The sequence below is a fragment of the Sesamum indicum genome, linkage group LG1 (genome assembly GCF_000512975.1).
Source record: "Sesamum indicum cultivar Zhongzhi No. 13 linkage group LG1, S_indicum_v1.0, whole genome shotgun sequence".
In the NCBI taxonomy this organism is placed as follows: domain Eukaryota; kingdom Viridiplantae; phylum Streptophyta; class Magnoliopsida; order Lamiales; family Pedaliaceae; genus Sesamum; species Sesamum indicum.
Window position 1 is genome coordinate 18,137,984 of NC_026145.1, and position 17,424 is coordinate 18,155,407.

General features: G+C 36.8%; 4 protein-coding genes across 4 annotated transcripts; 2 read left to right on the forward strand and 2 right to left on the reverse strand.

Moving 5' to 3' along the window:
* Positions 1,415–5,562, reverse strand: LOC105173397 (CMP-sialic acid transporter 1). Its single transcript, XM_011095119.2, has 8 exons — positions 5,407–5,562; positions 5,179–5,262; positions 4,559–4,773; positions 4,320–4,398; positions 3,664–3,833; positions 3,195–3,381; positions 2,185–2,262; positions 1,415–1,798 (listed from the first exon to the last, which is right to left on the reverse strand). Exons 1-8 carry the CDS (start codon positions 5,455–5,457, stop codon positions 1,655–1,657), a joined length of 1,008 nt encoding a protein of 335 aa, XP_011093421.1. The 5' UTR covers positions 5,458–5,562; the 3' UTR covers positions 1,415–1,654.
* On the forward strand, positions 6,183–9,143 carry LOC105173404 (mitogen-activated protein kinase kinase kinase 7). Its single transcript, XM_011095131.2, has 2 exons — positions 6,183–8,417; positions 8,625–9,143. The coding sequence occupies exons 1-2, from the start codon at positions 6,512–6,514 to the stop codon at positions 8,759–8,761; spliced, it is 2,043 nt and encodes a 680-aa protein (XP_011093433.1). The 5' UTR covers positions 6,183–6,511; the 3' UTR covers positions 8,762–9,143.
* On the forward strand, positions 9,844–11,392 carry LOC105173415. The gene is made up of 3 exons (XM_011095143.2): positions 9,844–9,935; positions 10,137–10,503; positions 10,670–11,392. Exons 2-3 carry the CDS (start codon positions 10,154–10,156, stop codon positions 10,686–10,688), a joined length of 369 nt encoding a protein of 122 aa, XP_011093445.1. The 5' UTR covers positions 9,844–9,935; positions 10,137–10,153; the 3' UTR covers positions 10,689–11,392.
* On the reverse strand, positions 11,130–15,388 carry LOC105173423 (mitochondrial adenine nucleotide transporter ADNT1). The gene is made up of 8 exons (XM_011095155.2): positions 14,872–15,388; positions 14,402–14,450; positions 13,976–14,139; positions 13,434–13,471; positions 12,802–12,914; positions 12,592–12,705; positions 11,976–12,320; positions 11,130–11,508 (listed from the first exon to the last, which is right to left on the reverse strand). The coding sequence occupies exons 1-8, from the start codon at positions 15,027–15,029 to the stop codon at positions 11,425–11,427; spliced, it is 1,065 nt and encodes a 354-aa protein (XP_011093457.1). The 5' UTR covers positions 15,030–15,388; the 3' UTR covers positions 11,130–11,424.

Here is a 17,424-nt window from a genome sequence, read left to right on the forward strand (position 1 = left end):
TGCCCGTGTGTACCTCGGGTAGTGCAATGGCATTTGGAACCCACACCTCTCTCCACCGCCTCCAATTTTTCCCGGTGGAGCTCTTGATATGGACTCCACTCCTCCTTCACTCATTCTCTCTTACCACCACCTTTTTTCTCCTCCCAACTCTTAACTACTCTCACAGTTTCTTCAGATCAACTTGCATGTATTTATAGTCAATTTCCTAGAGACACAAGAGAGAGAAGTAGGTAGGTAAGAGAATACAAAAGTTTGATTGAAAAAGTAATTAATAGAGATTTTTCGATACCAATTATGGTGATCAAAATATTAATGTGGCCTCTTCGTTGCCTCTAAAGGTTGGTCTACGTGTATCAACAGGAGACCCAACTCATTGAAAATCCTAACTTAAATTGAATTTGCTCAAATTAGAATTAATTATACAATAAATATAAAATCATTTGTAATGTGATTGGTGTACAATTTAATTAACGTAATCAGTCACATAATAAGTGTAGATATACTTATTCTGCAGTTGGTTTGATCGAGTAAGAATTTTCCATTCTTTTTCCAATACTATTGCTAAGCAAGAACCCAAACAAAACATACCATTTTTTGTTCGATAACATATTATTTAACGTTGCTTTGCTTTCATCCAAGGAAATTCTTTAACCATTTTTTGATAGATCCAAAGTTACATAGGATACAAATATTTGATACAATTTATGTGCAGATACATAATTCTAGAGCTGTGTTTATGTAATAAAATCAATCTTTAGTATCCTCATCAGAAAGTAATTCATTAATGTAGAAAGGTATGATACAGTGCCAACAAGCTACCAACATTAAATGCAACAAATAAAAGATGTGTCCCTTACGAAATCTTGTCCACAACTTCATCTTGTACCTAGTCATTAAGTATTATGGCCAACCAACAGAAGTGATGCAAATTATTTGACCCTTGAACGACTGATGTATGTTGTGCAGCCATACATACTGTGGAGGCCATCAACAATGCAGCAACTGCTCATTCAATTAATTGCACCTTTGCTGGCCACAAATGGTGGCAAACCTCTCATGCATTGCCTGTGGTGGTTGTGGACTCACTTGCCAAGGGGTCGACCCGGCCAACAACCCAACCAAGAAAAAACAATGAAGCTTTTAGTTTCTTACCCGAAACAAGTCGGTTAAGACTAGCCAGATTCAGACCAAAGTACTTGGCCCCATGTACCCAAACTCACCTGAAGAGGTTGGGACCTGAAATACCCAATCAGAACACCGATCCACTCAATGATTCATAAACAGTTTACAGTGAGTATCAGCTAATGTTCCAGACATACTACGTACCAAGAATGAATGTTTGCCCTGACATGCACAACATAGTATCCTCAGGGATCAGAAAACGCTCAAATGGTTAGAATCAAGAATACATGGCTTCAATAAATCTACTAAGACAGCGGAATTAGGACAGAGATTTTTCACTTGGATCAGATGTTCATACAACTATCTAACCTCTACTCCTCTAACAATATCGTTGGCCTTGTGTTTTAGTGTTCCGTCTCTAGAAACATGCTTGTACATCTTACACGTTTTAATGATTGGAAAAGGCTCCCCATATGATATTCTAGAATAACTTGAGACAAATGAAAAGAATTTATCCTCTTGTATAGGTGGACTATGAAGCCGTCCTTCGATCAACAGAAACTTGGACTAGACTTTGAGGTTCTGCTTTTGCTGTCACGGGCAAATCCACAAGCATGCTCGGAGGGGCAAAATACATGTGCAGTGACATCATGCACACAAAAATTCCCAGAAAGAGCTGCATTCACAAGTAGGAGACACAGTAGGTAAAAACCAAGGAACATAGCATCAGCTGATGCACAATGTGTAACTACAATATAAATATAATTTAATAATGACGAAGCAAGATATCAGGCTAAAAAAGCTTATAAAACTAACTGTTAATCATATTTAATGTATCAAAGAGACAGAATATTAAAATTGGAAATTTGACAGATAGCAAATAATCATGCGGCAAAAACATATGTTATCCCGTTGTGCAAAATGTACTAATGTGGTAAACCATAAAGGTGGGCAAGGGCAAGCACAAAAAGCTCTATCAAAGATTTTAAGAAAATCACAGAACATTTTATGTATGAACAAAGAAGAATAGCACTGATAAGAAAAAAGATTTCAAAATGTTACCTGTAGAGTTGGTTTGAAGTTGAAAAGGAACACAGACAATACCATTGTCAATAACATTGCCATAGATGTGGAATAGACCTATCAAAGGAAAGTCAATACTTCATTGAAAGAACAACCAATTACAATACTGAGGTGAGCAAATAACATGGTTGGCGAACAAAAAGTATAAGCTGCTGGAGTTTTATTTCAACAGAACTACAAAAAGTTAGGTCAAGTAACGACAGGACAGAATAACGCAATCCCTTGATGTCTCCGCATCTCTGTCCTCCGACATTAGGTAGCTGATATAAACATTACTTCATGAAATATTGTTCCCTTAAGCTCCCAAAAAAGCAAAGACGGACAGTATATTATTTGTGTAGATTTGCACAATCTCATTGATCTCTCAATTCTCAAGTTTTTTAGTATACGTCACAAATGCTATGTCAACTGGAAGACTTCTACAAAGCGAACATGAGGTAAGGTAGAACCAACTCAACTGGAAATTTCTATAATTCCCAAAATTCACTTACACCTAAACAAATGGGCTCTTGTCACGAAAAAAAATAGAACTTAATTCCAGGAGATGTGCTTCATTTCCTAAAGCTTATGCACGACATAGAATAAATGTTTTTGGTGATGCTCAATTTTAGTCAATTATACAGCAACCAATTCAGTAAATGCATCCTAGTACAAAGTACCAACACAATCAGAATGGTCACTGATTTATGATTAAGGTTTTCGCTTATCTGCCCAATTTGGTAGATTCATCTGTTATAAGCAATGGTCATATTGGTCTCTGAATAAAAATTCAGCTAAATAATCATGTCGAGCTAACTGACAATTAAAATTCTTGTATATCAACTTTGCAGAGAGTAGTTCTTCATTCAAAAGTTTAATCTGAACAGTCAAACATCACATTATTTTTCTCAAAACACTGAGTACCAGGACATCAAAGATATTTCAGATAAAAATGACAATGTAGCCAGAATCACTAAAGGAAGAAATGATAAATAGATAATCATGGATACCTTAACAATGTTGTCTGCATACTTCATTAACCATGATACTAACAGCCCAGTGGACCCCAGATTTAACACTACCATCCAAGTTGTAATAGTGTATCCATTGAGAAGACGTTGCCACCATGGACCTTTCTCAAACCCACTTCTAAAATCATCCAAGACAAGTTTTGCCATGTTGAATATTGCACCAAATCTGTAAGGAAGAGTGTCCAACTTTGCTTCAACGAGGCTTCTAATCCAAGTTGACTCATGATAGAATAAAACTAAGACCATTAAACTCCAACCAAAGCTGGAATCTCAGATGAATAAATGACCAATAAAAAAATAATAATCCCCTCAACATCATCCCTCTCTCTGGTTTTCTTAAACATTGAACCAGGTACATACTATATAAAAAGTTGCAAGCTTGCATTTTCTGGACATACTTATTTGGTGTAAGTAGAAATAAAGGTTGCTTTACCATAGAAGAACTCACGTATATAGTTGAATGTTCTGCCAATATAAACTGTCACTGTTCTTTTTCATCAAGAACTCTGTGTAAACGCCAGCCAATGCAGAGAGACATGCAGATAATATCCCTAACATGTATCCTTGAATTGGTGATGAAAACAGTGATTCACAAGAAGCTTCTCCACAACCCTTCACCTATATCGACATAAGATAAAGGCTTAGATTGTGAACATCGTAATTGCATTATTTACATAGAGTAGTTGTGTGATCATGAACTGCTCCGAAGTTGCTACAAGTAAGGGAACGATCAGCATGTAACAGCCAATTGAGGAAACATGAGTTCCATGCTACTATAACAATGTGATATCTTCATATATTCTAAAATTCATCACAATTAAGCATCGTTATCCAACAACATATGTTTCCATTACTGTCATTGAATCAGGCAATACACACTTCTAACCTGCAGGAGATTGTAAACCACACTGATGTCAAAACTTGTCTTACTAAAAGCAAAAAACAATGAGAGCCCTGTATGGTCCATCTAGTCTCAGAGCTTATCTGTTGCATTTAAGAAGCAAATTCTCTATGAAATTTAGAAGAAAAATAATACCCTAATACGTCATTTTGCTCCAATCAGTATGTATAACAAGAGAGTAAGTCAAAAAGTCATGACAGCACCTGGCTTGTGGTTGTTCCAATAGCCAACAGAACAATTGCCATCCACTGCAAATTAGAAAGCTTCCTCTTCAAAAATAGCCTAAACCAGGAAATAAAAATATCTACTAACTGTAGAGTGTCAACATTTACATTAGAGAAAATAACAGCTCTTCTTTAAGTGAAACAAAGGCTCCAGATACTTAAATTTCAACTGCAGGTTATTATGTAAACCAATAGAGAAAATGACAACAGCACTGCACCTGAAGAGTATTCCAGTTGTCACAATCTTTAAGTTGCCCATTATCTGATACGTGGATGTATCAACATATGTCAACGTGGCAAACTGCACATTGTTGTGAATAAGGTATATGACTGACGGGATTGGAAATAGCCGAACACTTCGCCACTCGGTTGTCATTTTAGGAGGCGGTGACCTCTGGCACTCTCTCCACAGTAACACACAAGATACAATGAGCTACATTTCAAAGCAAACTTGTCAATAGCAAAAGAAAAACTTGCTTTGACAATAAGATGCAGTAATTTAATTTAAATCAACAATTGCTTTACACCAAAGGAAAACCTAACCACTGAAAATCCACACATTAAAGACTGGAATAAAATTCTTTTTTCTTGTTTGCTAATATTTTCTGATTCTTCACTCCAGGGCTCTCCAGTTTGTACTGAAGGGTTCACTTTTGGTAACCCAGAAAAAGCAATAATCCTAATCTCAATCACGAAAGCTCCCGTCAAGGCAGCATTCGATATGGGTTCTTCTCGTTCCCCTTATCTATGTAATAACGAAACCAGAAAAGAGCTAAAATGGAATCCAACCACGGTTTGCTTAAATTAACTACATTTCTTTCCGCAATCAATGAAGTACCTTAAAAACTTCAGCAAGAAACGGAACAGTGGCATAATCATATTTGTATCCCCCATTACTCTGTGACAACGTCGTCAATATTCCCTGCCAAAATCGACCAAAATAAACAGCTCTCAACCCAAGATCAGTTTTTTAGATTAATTATGTACAATATATGTATATACACATACAAACGCGTATGGATCACGGATACAAATTTTGAGCTACAATTCAAGAGCGAGTATGAACCTGAGAGCTTGTGAGAAGGGTGAGTAGTGAGGCGACGACGTACCACTGCATCTCCTCCTCTTCGCTACGCTATTCACACGAGACGCACTGTAAAGTTGCTCGCTTGTACATCAGAACTGAGCGTGGTTTGATCTGCGATAAAATTCTGATAATACCCCCTTTACTTTGGATATTCAGAAAAGGACCCCCCACTGTTTTATGTAATTAGTAATTGGACCTCAATGTTTCAAATATGTACTTTTCAGTATATAAAATATAATAATATATTGGCATAACTATTATTCATACCCCTAACTACTAATAATATATTAGTAATTGTATAATGTTGTTGATATTTTTAAGGTGTATGTGTAATTTTTAAAAAAATAAAAGTGATTACTGTATTGATATTTCTGGTGGTGAAAGTATAATTTTTCAAAAAATAAGAAAACTTTTTGTAAATTGATGATGGATTAGGAAGTGTCGATATAATTATCCTTAATATATTTATTTATATATATTTTATATTGAATTTATCTGTCTTGTTATAATTTCAAAATAAATATTTAAAAGAACCCCTTTTTAATGTTTTTATTTAGAAATTTATGTCAAAAATAAAACATAGAAGTTGTTCATAATATAGTACAGGAAGCTGTGATTGAAGCCAAAATGGAATAGTGGTAAAAAATGACCTATTCAACCTCATGCAAAACAAAGGTTCAGGAGGGTGCCAGGTGTTGGGGTGACAAAAACTGTGGAAATTTTTGCTGCATTTTACTTTCAGATTCAGATTCATCCAAGGCCAAGGGGGCCAAACTCCTTCTCCTCTTGGATCTGTTTTACAATAATTTGATTCCAGATTTTGATTCTCTACACAAAACATTTTTGGTAGAGAATTCATTCCAAATGCTGGTGATCACATAGCTGCTCAAGAATTTGCATGGGAACGAATTTATCTTCTGTCCTGATTATGCCTTGTAATCCAATTCGTGGCAAGAGATGATATCAAGGTGTTTCGAAGCCAATCGCAGATTTTCTCCCCCCATCTCCCAACAAGTTGCATTGTGTCTGTGTGTAAGAATTTCCCTGGAATTTGATTCTTAGATCTGTCTGAAAACTTTCAAGAATGGAGCAATTCAGACAAATTGGAGAAGTAGTGGGGAGTTTGAAGGCATTGATGGTATTCCAGAACAACATTTTTAATCAGAGACAGTGTTGTTTGTTGGTAGATATGCTTACTTCTGGATACAAAACAATTGCACAGCAGATGAAGCATAATCTGAGATTTGAAGAGAGGAACACGAAATGGAAAATCATCGAACACCCGTTGAAAGAGCTCCTCAGAGTGTTCAAAGAAGGTGAGACATACATCAAGCAATGCTTGGAAACAAAGGACTGGTGGGCTAAAGCCATTTTGCTGTATCAGAACGCCGACTGCGTTGAGTTCCACATACACAACTTGCTCACCTTCTTTCCCATTGTCATCGAGGCTATCGAAATGGCAGGACAAATATCGGACTACGACCAAGAGGAGATGCAGAAGAAGAAGTTCGTTTACTCGATTAAGTACCAGAAAGATATGAAAGATCCAAGAATCTTCCAGTGGATATTTGGAGAGCAGTACTTGGTTTCTCAAGATTTCTGCAACCGGTTGGATTCAGTTTGGGAAGAAGACAGGTGGTTTCTGCTCAAGACAATCAAAGATAAGAAGACCTCGGGCTGTTTAACTTCAAAACGTGATCGTCGACTGGCTGATGTACTTTTGAAGTACTTGAATTGCTCGGAGACATCGATGGATGACGTACTACTACCTAGTGCAACTTTAGTGAATTCCAAGGACTACCAAGTTAGGAGGAGGCTGGGAAATGGGAGCCAATATAAGGAGATTCAGTGGCTCGGTGAGAGCTTCGCTCTAAGGCACTTCTATGGGGACGTCGAGACGCTGGTTCCTGACATATCTAAAGAAGCCGCTCTTTCTCATCCAAATATACTGCACATTCTGTGTGCTTTCACGGATGAAGAAAAAAAGGAATGTCACTTGGTCATGGAACTCATGAATAGAGATCTGTCAAGCTATATCAAGGAGATTTGTGGGCCGAGAAAACGAATTCCCTTTACCCTTCCAGTTGCAGTTGATCTAATGCTGCAGATAGCAAGAGGTATGGAGTATCTCCACTCAAAGAAGATCTACCATGGAGAGCTGAACCCCTCTAACATCCTTATAAAAGCCAGGAACACTGGCACAGATGGTTATTTGCACGCCAAGGTTTCAGGTTTTGGCCTGTCCTCGTCTATTAGTAGTCTTACTCCAAGGACGCCCACAAGCCAGAACGGCCAGCTTCCATTCATCTGGCATGCACCAGAGGTGCTGGCAGAGCAAGAACAATTTGGAGTAGGAGAAAATTCTAAGCACACGGAGAAATCTGATGTATACAGCTTTGGGATGATTTGCTTTGAGCTCTTAACTGGAAAAGTCCCTTTCGAAGATACCCATCTTCAAGGAGATAAAATGAGCCGCAACATTAGAGCAGGCGAGAGACCACTGTTCCCTTTCCATTCACCTAAGTACATTACAAACTTGACAAAAAAGTGCTGGCACATTGATCCAGGCCAACGGCCAAGTTTCTCGTCTATCTGTCGTATACTTCGGTACACTAAGCATTTCTTGGTTATGAACCCTGAATACAGCCAACCAGATGCGCCAATGCCTCCAATAGACTTTAGTGATCTTGAGGCTGGGATGTTAAGAAGCATTCCTTCAGTAGTAAATTCCAAGTTGCTGTCAGTATCACAAATCCCATTTCACATGTTTGTGTATAGGGTAATGGAGAGGGAAAAAGCAAATACAAGTCAGAGGGAAAACTATGAATCAGGCAGCGAGGGAACTTCTACATGTGGCGAAGAGATTATACTGGCGGATGACCCGTTGGCATCGCCGACAGAAAGGAGATCCTTGCCTTCTCCTGAAATTATGATCAGGAAGCTTACATTATCAAAGAGATCATTAGAAATCAAGACCAGCAAACAGCCAGGTTCATTACCTGTTCAACTTTCAAACTGCTTACTCTTTATCGATCAAATTTTCTTATGATCTTTCAGCCATATTCATTGCTGATCAGCTTAAACTTATTGCCAAGAAACAAAATTTTCATCAAATTTAAGATTAATCATGCTGTTGAACTTTATCAGAAGTTGTTTCTCTCATGAACTTACAGTAATCTGATGACTGCTTTTCACAGGGACTCCTAAGGGAAGATCAGTAAGACCTCCACATACTCCACGCACGATGAGGATGAATTCCGAGAGTCAGCTTATGATGATGAGTCCAAGAACACGCAGAACATCCGGTCATGTCTCAGATTCTGAATTACCCTAGTGTTGCTCATTATCACAAACCATTTCACTGTCTTTTTTGGGGGGATAGGGTAGGCTGATGTGACTGGAGCCACAGATGTCAAATCTATGTGCAAGAAGATCTCAAACACATAGCGAGCTCATTATTGTATTGAGTTGCTAGATGTTTGATATCCATCTACAGAAGTGATTAAATTATAAATGGACATACCAGATGATGTATTTTTTCACATAATCTGCTGTTTCTTGACTTTTTCTTGTGACCTTGAACATCATAGGATGTTTTACTGCAGCTTATCAACATGTCTGGTTTTCCTCTAATATTATGACAGACTGGTAGTCACATTCATGCGAATATCAGAAAACAAGTACGTCGACTTGAATGTACCTCACTCACCACTCCGATTGCTCACAGTTAATTTGATAAGAACTTCAGCAGAGACAAATATTCTGAATCATATGTTGCATGTATCAATATCCATAATGCCCATTACAACAATTGGGACGAGCACCGAGCCGAGGTCCCTATGGACAAGAGACAAGTGAATCATCGCTTTTGGGCGTAGGCAACCCTCTACCTATATCTCATTTGAGATAACAAATCCTTTTTCTATCACCAGTGATAAGAAGATATCAACTCAACAGATCTTGCTATTATCATTTATGAACTTTGTATTAATAATCTGAGTAACTCTATATGCATGTATGTCTCAATTACGCTAAAAAAGTTTGAAAAGCATAAAAATAAATAAATTAGAATGTGAAACTATTCCTTACAGAGTAACTATAGAAAGCACGTATTTTTCAATACTTTTTTGAAATAAAAATCACTACATGGACTTGGAGAGTAAGTGCTTCAGAAAATAAAGAAAAAAAGAAAAAAAAAATATATGTTATGTAATAAATATATTTAGATTCTTTACTGGTATTTGCAATTGCAAATTGGCCTGAATCAGAAATAATGAAAACCAATAAAAATAAACTAAATGTAGAGTATATTTATCGCCAACCAGTGGCGTAATTTACGGCAGACACTCATTCAGTCAGTTTCTGTTAATAAATTTCGGTTGACCAATAACATTTCACCAAAACTAGTCTGAGAGCAGCAACACAAATTTACAGGGAAAAATACATTTCTTTTTGTAAGTTACCTGCTTAATTTCCTTCATCGTATTCATAGCTACAAATTCTCAAAGGTAAATACTATTATACTTTCATTTCATTGTTGTTTCTGGAAATTTTCAATCCCTTTCTCAACTTCTTGTTGATTTACCTTTGTAAATCATGAATTCATAAATATATGAAGGAAGAGCATGCATGCATGCATGCGTTAATAGCTTGTGCTCGTGGAAATTGAAGGAGTTATGCCTTACAGAAACTCATTACTTTTGTTACAGATTCTTGAGGAAAAGAAATGGCAGAGCCTGTCGTCAATGGAGAACAAGAAAATAAGCATGTTGACAATGGAGATGGAGAAGAAGAAACTAGTTATGAACAAGACAACAATGCGAGTAATTTGGAGACAAACTTGTCTCCCCTTCCGGGGCTTAATCTTGTTTTGATCATGTCTTTTCTCTCGTTATCCCCAGACGATTGTTCCAATTTAGACGAAAACAGAGACATGGAAACTGGGAATCACAATCACATAGCCAAACAGGGCGGTGTCTCCAGATCTGATTTCCAGGCAAGAAGGCGACAAGTGAACCAATTTCCGGCTTCTGAAAGGCAAACATCCAAGGTTCATACTAAGATAAGGGACTCTAGGTAATTGTTCTTTGTTCCCCCACTAATCTGGGGCTCCGGCCCTTTTCAGTCATTTTCTATGTTCGCGTGTGTTTTCATCACATGTTAGAGGAATAAGCAATGAGGAGATACAGCCTTTCTTCAAATGGATATCTTAAATAATCAATTTTGCTGTTTTATATCTCAGGCACTGCAGAAGATTGTGAATTCTTAAAGCAGGACCTGGTTTATACGTGATCAAACCATCTCATATTTGAATCTCCAACTCCAAGCCTCTTCCCATTGAACGCATAGTAAAACGTAGACGAAAACAAACTTCTATAGTAGCTAGAGTTGTACAGTGCTGCTAGAAGTAACATGTAGGCATTACCCTCATAGGGTATACAAAATATTTATACTAGATTCTATTCAACTATTGTAATACGTAACAGATTGGATCAGAGTGGTTAGGATTAGTAAAACTATCGCTCACTGCTGTTTGCATAATATATGGTCAAGACATTCATTGCAGAATTGCCGTCCTGCCAGATAGGTCGATAAAACGGCTTGGAACGTAGCTTTTAAACAACCTACCGAATAGACCATGAAAAACGAGACTTCACGGGAAGATAGATGAAATGATCTAAAATGATTAACAAAACAATTCCTGAAAAATAGGTAGATTTTGTCGATGGACAATGCACACCGTACATTAGCTAGTTACGCACCAAGACCTACAGATGCTATTATTACTCCATTATTCTTTGCTAATACTTATTTGTGAAAGCATTTCTACCGAGCAGCTACCCAGAAGAAAAACATCCTTTCAGAAACATATAAACAGAGGACTGAAGGGTCTTCAACTTCTCTGTGTGCAGAGGAGGTCTACAACGTCAATCTCTTCTCCTCTTTTTGTTGACAAAAATCACACTGAATGAATGAAAAATTACAGCTCTATCTGCATCAGTCTGATATTCTAATCTCTACCCCAAGTAACTCTTTCACTTGTTCGTATGTCACGAAAGCAATGGCTATTGATGGGACGACCTGAATAGAAACAGCAATATTAGTGTATGTGAACTTACACATCAATCTACCAATTGCTAATTCTCTCACAATTCAGTAAAGCTGCAACTCATTATCATGTTGCAAACAGAATTCCTCTCCTAGGTTGACTATGGCACTTAACAAAATGCGAGCAACCAAACACGAACTGCATATCATATCACAGGCAATCTCCAGAAAGCAATTTAGCATACTACTTGCTCCTGCAATAGAGCACTATCCAATTTTCCATGCTGAACCAAGAGGCTCACGTCATGTGCCTTTAAGTTTCACATTCAGTGATCTTCAAACAAAATGGCAAGAATAGTGAAAACAACACTGAAAACTACAGTAAGTAGCTAGCGCTTTGCAGCAGTACTGCCAATCTGACGTGGGCATGATAGCAACAAACAGATATTAAACTCATGATAAAGACAGGTCCAGAAAACAAGAATACACTGAAGACTAACCTTCACTGAATTGGGGACCAATCCCTTGTATAATGCTCTGAAGCCCTCATGCCTCACCGTTTTCCTGAAAGCATCAATCATGCCAGTATATTCAAGGGAGGCCTTGCTTCTGCCATCACCAGTGACAATTGAAGAAGCATTATTCCACCCGACCATCTGCATTCTTCGACGGATGACATCAAGGGGGTATGCAACAGTTTGTCCAACTGTCCCTGCTGCGGCCCCACATGCAAGCCTTGTCACAACGCCCAAATCATTGTCTTCAACAAGACCAAAGGGTTTAGATTTAATTAACCAGTCCTTAAGAGATTCATAAACAGCAAAGTTGAGACCCACGTACGGTACCTGCAAGGAATGAAGAAGAGAACTAGTTACCACCACAAATAATAATGCTTAGAAGAAGCATGATCTCGCCATGTGTCCTCATGATGAATATCTTCGTCTCCAAAAGCATAAGCAAATTTTTTTCAGAGCAAACGTGAAACTTATTAAGGTCAAAATCAGGTATTTAAGGAAGTAGGGTCATAATTCATCAGAAGAAACACTATCCAAGTGGGTCTAATTTATATGAATTAAGAAACACTATATGGAAATAATTCTGCTATTCCAGACTCACGACTCCAATGACGGATGGCAGCCAACCCTTGTACAGTGCACGGAAACCTTCCTCACGAAGCACAGTTGATAGAGCATGAAACATTCCTCGGTACTGATAAGGGGACTTCTCTGTCTGCAGTAAGGATAGTACGAATAGATATTATGCTTATAAGGCTTACTGTGAAAGCAAATAACTATGAATGAGCTCACTTCTGGGGACCCGGAATACCTGTACAGTAAGTCTGCCTCGAACCATGTCCATTGGGTAGGTAGCGGACATGGCAATTATTCCAGCACATGCTCCCGCTCCCAAACGTAATAAAGGAGTCAGCTGGGCATCCTCTTCAATAACAAAATATGAAGAAAAATTTATATATTATTGATTCAAATGGCCCTCAAACCTGATAAAGATAGTAAGCTTATCTCCAGAATTGCAAATTCATTCCCTTGGAATAAAATTAGAGATAAACTGCAATATCTTATTTGCCACGGAAATTACAGAGCTCATAAACACTATACTGTTACAAAGTTTTGTTGTTAGTATTCAAAAATAATTTCATTAGATTAACAGGATAGCCACAACTGAAAATCAGGCCCTCAGTGACTTTCATGGTACCATTTTAGACCTACAGTAATCTTTACTGCCCTGATTTAGGCTTGAATGATTATCAGTAAACAGAAACTTGCACAGCACCAATATGTCATCTAACGAGCAAAAACAGCTGTACCAGTGCTAACAAAGTCCAAAATGGGGAAATTTTGTGATATGTCCCAACTTGACACATGAATTACAGACTAATACGACGAAGCAGAGGTTAAAAATTTCTGAACACATTCATGCATATAGTAATAAAGACGTACCATTGCCAGTTTGCTGCTGGTACAGATGTAATATGCCCCTGTTACAACATAACACAAACGAGTAAATTGAGGAAAAGGAGGAAATTGGAAGAATCATCTCACGAAAACTGACTATTAAAGGCCCAAATTATTTGGACTAAGTTTTGCCCATCTGCATCTCATTATAGCATCAGCATCATGATACATAAACTACATGACTAAATAAACAAAAAAAATTCATGTTTAGCAGTTAGTACTCTCTGATACAGAGGCAACTCAAGTGATCATCAAGATCAATAACGGTGATGGACATGTTAATCAAGCAAATGGATGACACAGTGGTCTTTCAGTAAGATAAAGAAGAAACGAAGTCTGAGACACTAAACCATATTAAAATAGGGCAGAAGGGTTCAGGGGTACGTGCAGTGCAGCCATAAAAGCAAACAGAAGACACGTCACAGTTGGAACAGGATCATCAATTTGCGCAGTCTACAAAAGTTTAGTCATCATAACCAATGAAAGCAAAACATGTTACGACATTTTATGCTTTTGCAGGGCCATACTTGGATGCTTGCTCGTAGCTGAAGAACTTTACTGCCGAATTTGGGACAATACGAGCACAATTAGTGCCATTGCCTTTAAACAATCCTCTAAAGCCCTCAGTTCTCCATATATACTTCAAGCCTTGAACAGTACCATTGTATTTTATGTTGTGTGGATTTTGAACCTGACATATACCACATATACCCAGAAATGACAGAAAAATATTAGTTTTCCACAATAAGTAGGCACAAGAAGTGATGATTCCATTGAACAAAATAATCAAAGAGTCTCAAAGAGCAGAAGAAAAAATTATATGCTCCAGGCTCACTCAAAGTATAATTGAACCCATTCTCGGCAATGGTCACAGTTCATTCAATTTTATATCATGACTTTTGATGGGATGGGGTGAAAAGTTGCTGCTAGATATAGATTGTAACACAAGTAACCTGGAGCAAAATTTTCAGTCGCTCCAATGGAGCTACAGCAGTTCTGGACCTGTAATAATTATGCAGCAAGTCAGTCATGCCCACTTTTATTCTTCACAAGAAACCAGCAGCTAAACTACAAGCCAAATATTTATAACAAGCTCCTTGCAGAAACCCTAAACGGTTTACGTTAAAAAGAAAGCATAGCTATCCTTTCTGTTCTTCTCCTACTCCTCACTGTTGAGCAAAAATATATTCTTGATAAGTTCCTCGACAACAAAATTATCAGGTGCCTTCGGCCAATCTAATCGGAGACTCATTTTCCACAAACCAATGCTAAGCAATCCCCAAATTTCACCAAGAACGATTTCAAATTTAAAAAAAAAAAAAAACCTACAGAAAGCCAGAGAAACCAAAGATGAAAAATCGTTCAGAACGTAGATACTTTACATGAACACAGAGACAGAATAGTAAATAAGTTGAAAACTCACACTCCTCCGGCGACACCGCCTGCGACGAGAGATTTGCAAATACTGTAAACTTGGTATTTAGAAGGCTTGATCTCTTCCTTCGCGAGCTTCGCCTCCTCTGCGAAATTCACAATCTTCGACACCGCAGACTCGCGTGCGTTCACATCCTCCGACGCCATCAAATCCCCGAAAAGGAAAACAAAAAAAAAAAAAAAACCGATCCAAAAAATTTCAAATGAATTCACAAAACCCTAGGTGGCGAGGATTAAATGAAGGCCTGCATTCTTGGGGGTGCGGTATCTCCCCGACCTACGCGGCCCATGATGGTGGCGAGTGAACCGAGGCAGCACAAAGTGAGTGTAGTTGTGTGATGGGGTTACACGAAAGTGACGGCGTCCTGCTGCTGCTGCTTCGACGGTGAAAATGCTTCTCTCTCTCGCTCCACTTCTCCAGTTGTATAGTAAATTATTGAAGACAAAAGGGGGATTCCCTTCTTTCTATTGCTTCTACCTTCCTTCCCATAATATTTCTTTTTTCCCTTTCTTTAATTTTGTATTTTCATATGCCCTTTTTAACTCATTCTACATAAGTTTCAACTTTACCATACAAATTATTTTTAATCAAACTTCATTTTTAATATTCTTTTTATTCTCATTAATATGTTAGAATTAATATTAATATATAACTATAGATAAAGATTTTGAGTCCTTTTTTTAATAAAATTATTTTTAGGACAAATTAACCACATTTTTACAAATCCACACAAAAAATAGATAATTGAGTAGCAAAGCGTATTAAAAATATTGTATTAACTTTTATTACAAAAGCTCCAAGAAATATGGGCTTCGTTGCATAGGACATAGAATAGATGGTGCAGAGAAAGGGAGTGCATTGGGAGTTAAGATGCTCAACGAGTTTAGCTAGGGGCAGCTCAATCCAAAATCGAATTAAATTAATAAAAAAATAAATTGATTTGATTTAGATCTATTTAGGATTGAATTAAATAAGTATGGTGGGATAGGTAGGTGAGGGGTTGGGGTTGGGCCACTGCTATTATATGGTTATGAGTCATCATCACACAAACAAGTAGTCGCTAATCAATTTGGTAATGCTTCAAATCAAATCTTCATATATGATTTAATATAATTTGGTTTACAACCCTATTCACATACTCTTGGTTTTATTAATGAACCAATAATTAATGATGTAGGTATTGAGGGAAAGCTGAAGCCGTGAGTCCAAACTTAAAAGGCCATGCCCAACCCCAATTGGATTTCAATAACATAATTCTCCTATTCAATAATTCCAGACATAATATCCTAAATATTGACTCGGGATTTACATTTACCAACAATCATCATTTTTATTATTATAAATGCTTTGAAGAATGTGAATTTCTCTATGTTAAAATTTAAACACAACCATAATTATAAATGTTGGATTTACAAATGATATTCCAATAGCTTAAAGTAAGTTATTATTGATGGTACGTGACAATCAGTAGTGGAGTGGGCACACTAATAATATTGCATTTTTTACCACCAAAATGTTCCACTTCCAATAAATTCAATGCCCCATGAAACAACAAATGTACTAAAGAAGGGCTAATGAATTTATTGCAAAGGAACAAAAACAAAAATGTCACGTCGCACATTGACAAGTTTGAATTGTGGATACAATGTACATGGATGCAAATGTTGGGACAAGGGAAAAAGCGCGTTTTGATTGCTCTCTTTTTTTGCTTCGTCATCAATTACTGATTTTCACCTGTGTGAATGTGATAAATATGGAATGATATTAAATTGTCAGGGAAAAATGCAAGCAACCCCCTTGTGATATCGCAAATGAGCAAATTACCCCCTTGTGAAAAAATAAATAGCGATTTACCTCCCTATATTTTTTAAAATACAACAATTTACCCCCCTATGATTTTTAAAATGAAGCAATCTACCTCCCTATATAAGGAGGTAAATTGCTTCATTTTAAAAAGTATAGGGAGGTAAATTGCTATATTTTTTTCATAGGGGGGTAATGTGCTCATTTTTAATATCACAGGGGAATAAATTGCTATTCACCCTAAATTGTCATACTCATTTACTTGTATTGATAAAATTTGAAATAAAATTAAATTTATGTTTACTTTGTTGTATATATTAAAAATAAAATAGTGATGTGATTCGGGCCAACTTAAATGCAAATAAATAGGGAATTGGGCATCCCTACAAGTAAACAAGGCATTATAATATTGTAAATGAGTAAATTATCATCTAAAGAAAAAAAACAATGATATACCTTTTTTATTTTTTTTTTAAAATAGAGTAATTTATTTTTCAATCTAAGGGGATAAATTGCTTAATTTAAAAAAAAAAAACAAAACAAAGCATATACCCCATATTCAAAGGTTGCTTGTACCTTTTTTTTTTTTTCTACATTAAAATATTATAATTTATAGTTCAAATTCTTAAATTAGAATTTTTTTTATTAAAATAAACTGCAATTTTGGTTACAAAATTTGATAATTAAAGCATTTAATAAAGCATGAAATGAGCAGTATGAATGACAATCTTATAGTTT

Coding starts and splice junctions, on each gene's coding strand:
- LOC105173397 (XM_011095119.2), bottom strand. CDS start 5,457: ATGCAGTGGTACGTCGTCGCCTCACTACTCACCCTTCTCACAAGCTCT. Junction 5,263..5,406: donor CCCTTCTCACAAGCTCTCAG/GTTCATACTCGC, acceptor CGATTTTGGCAG/GGAATATTGACGACGTTGTC. Junction 3,382..3,663: donor CAGAACATTCAACTATATAC/GTGAGTTCTTCT, acceptor TCTTCCTTACAG/ATTTGGTGCAATATTCAACA.
- LOC105173404 (XM_011095131.2), top strand. CDS start 6,512: ATGGAGCAATTCAGACAAATTGGAGAAGTAGTGGGGAGTTTGAAGGCA. Junction 8,418..8,624: donor CAAGACCAGCAAACAGCCAG/GTTCATTACCTG, acceptor TGCTTTTCACAG/GGACTCCTAAGGGAAGATCA.
- LOC105173415 (XM_011095143.2), top strand. CDS start 10,154: ATGGCAGAGCCTGTCGTCAATGGAGAACAAGAAAATAAGCATGTTGAC.
- LOC105173423 (XM_011095155.2), bottom strand. CDS start 15,029: ATGGCGTCGGAGGATGTGAACGCACGCGAGTCTGCGGTGTCGAAGATT. Junction 12,706..12,801: donor GAGGCAGACTTACTGTACAG/GTATTCCGGGTC, acceptor TCCTTACTGCAG/ACAGAGAAGTCCCCTTATCA. Junction 11,509..11,975: donor TGGTCCCCAATTCAGTGAAG/GTTAGTCTTCAG, acceptor GTTTCTATTCAG/GTCGTCCCATCAATAGCCAT.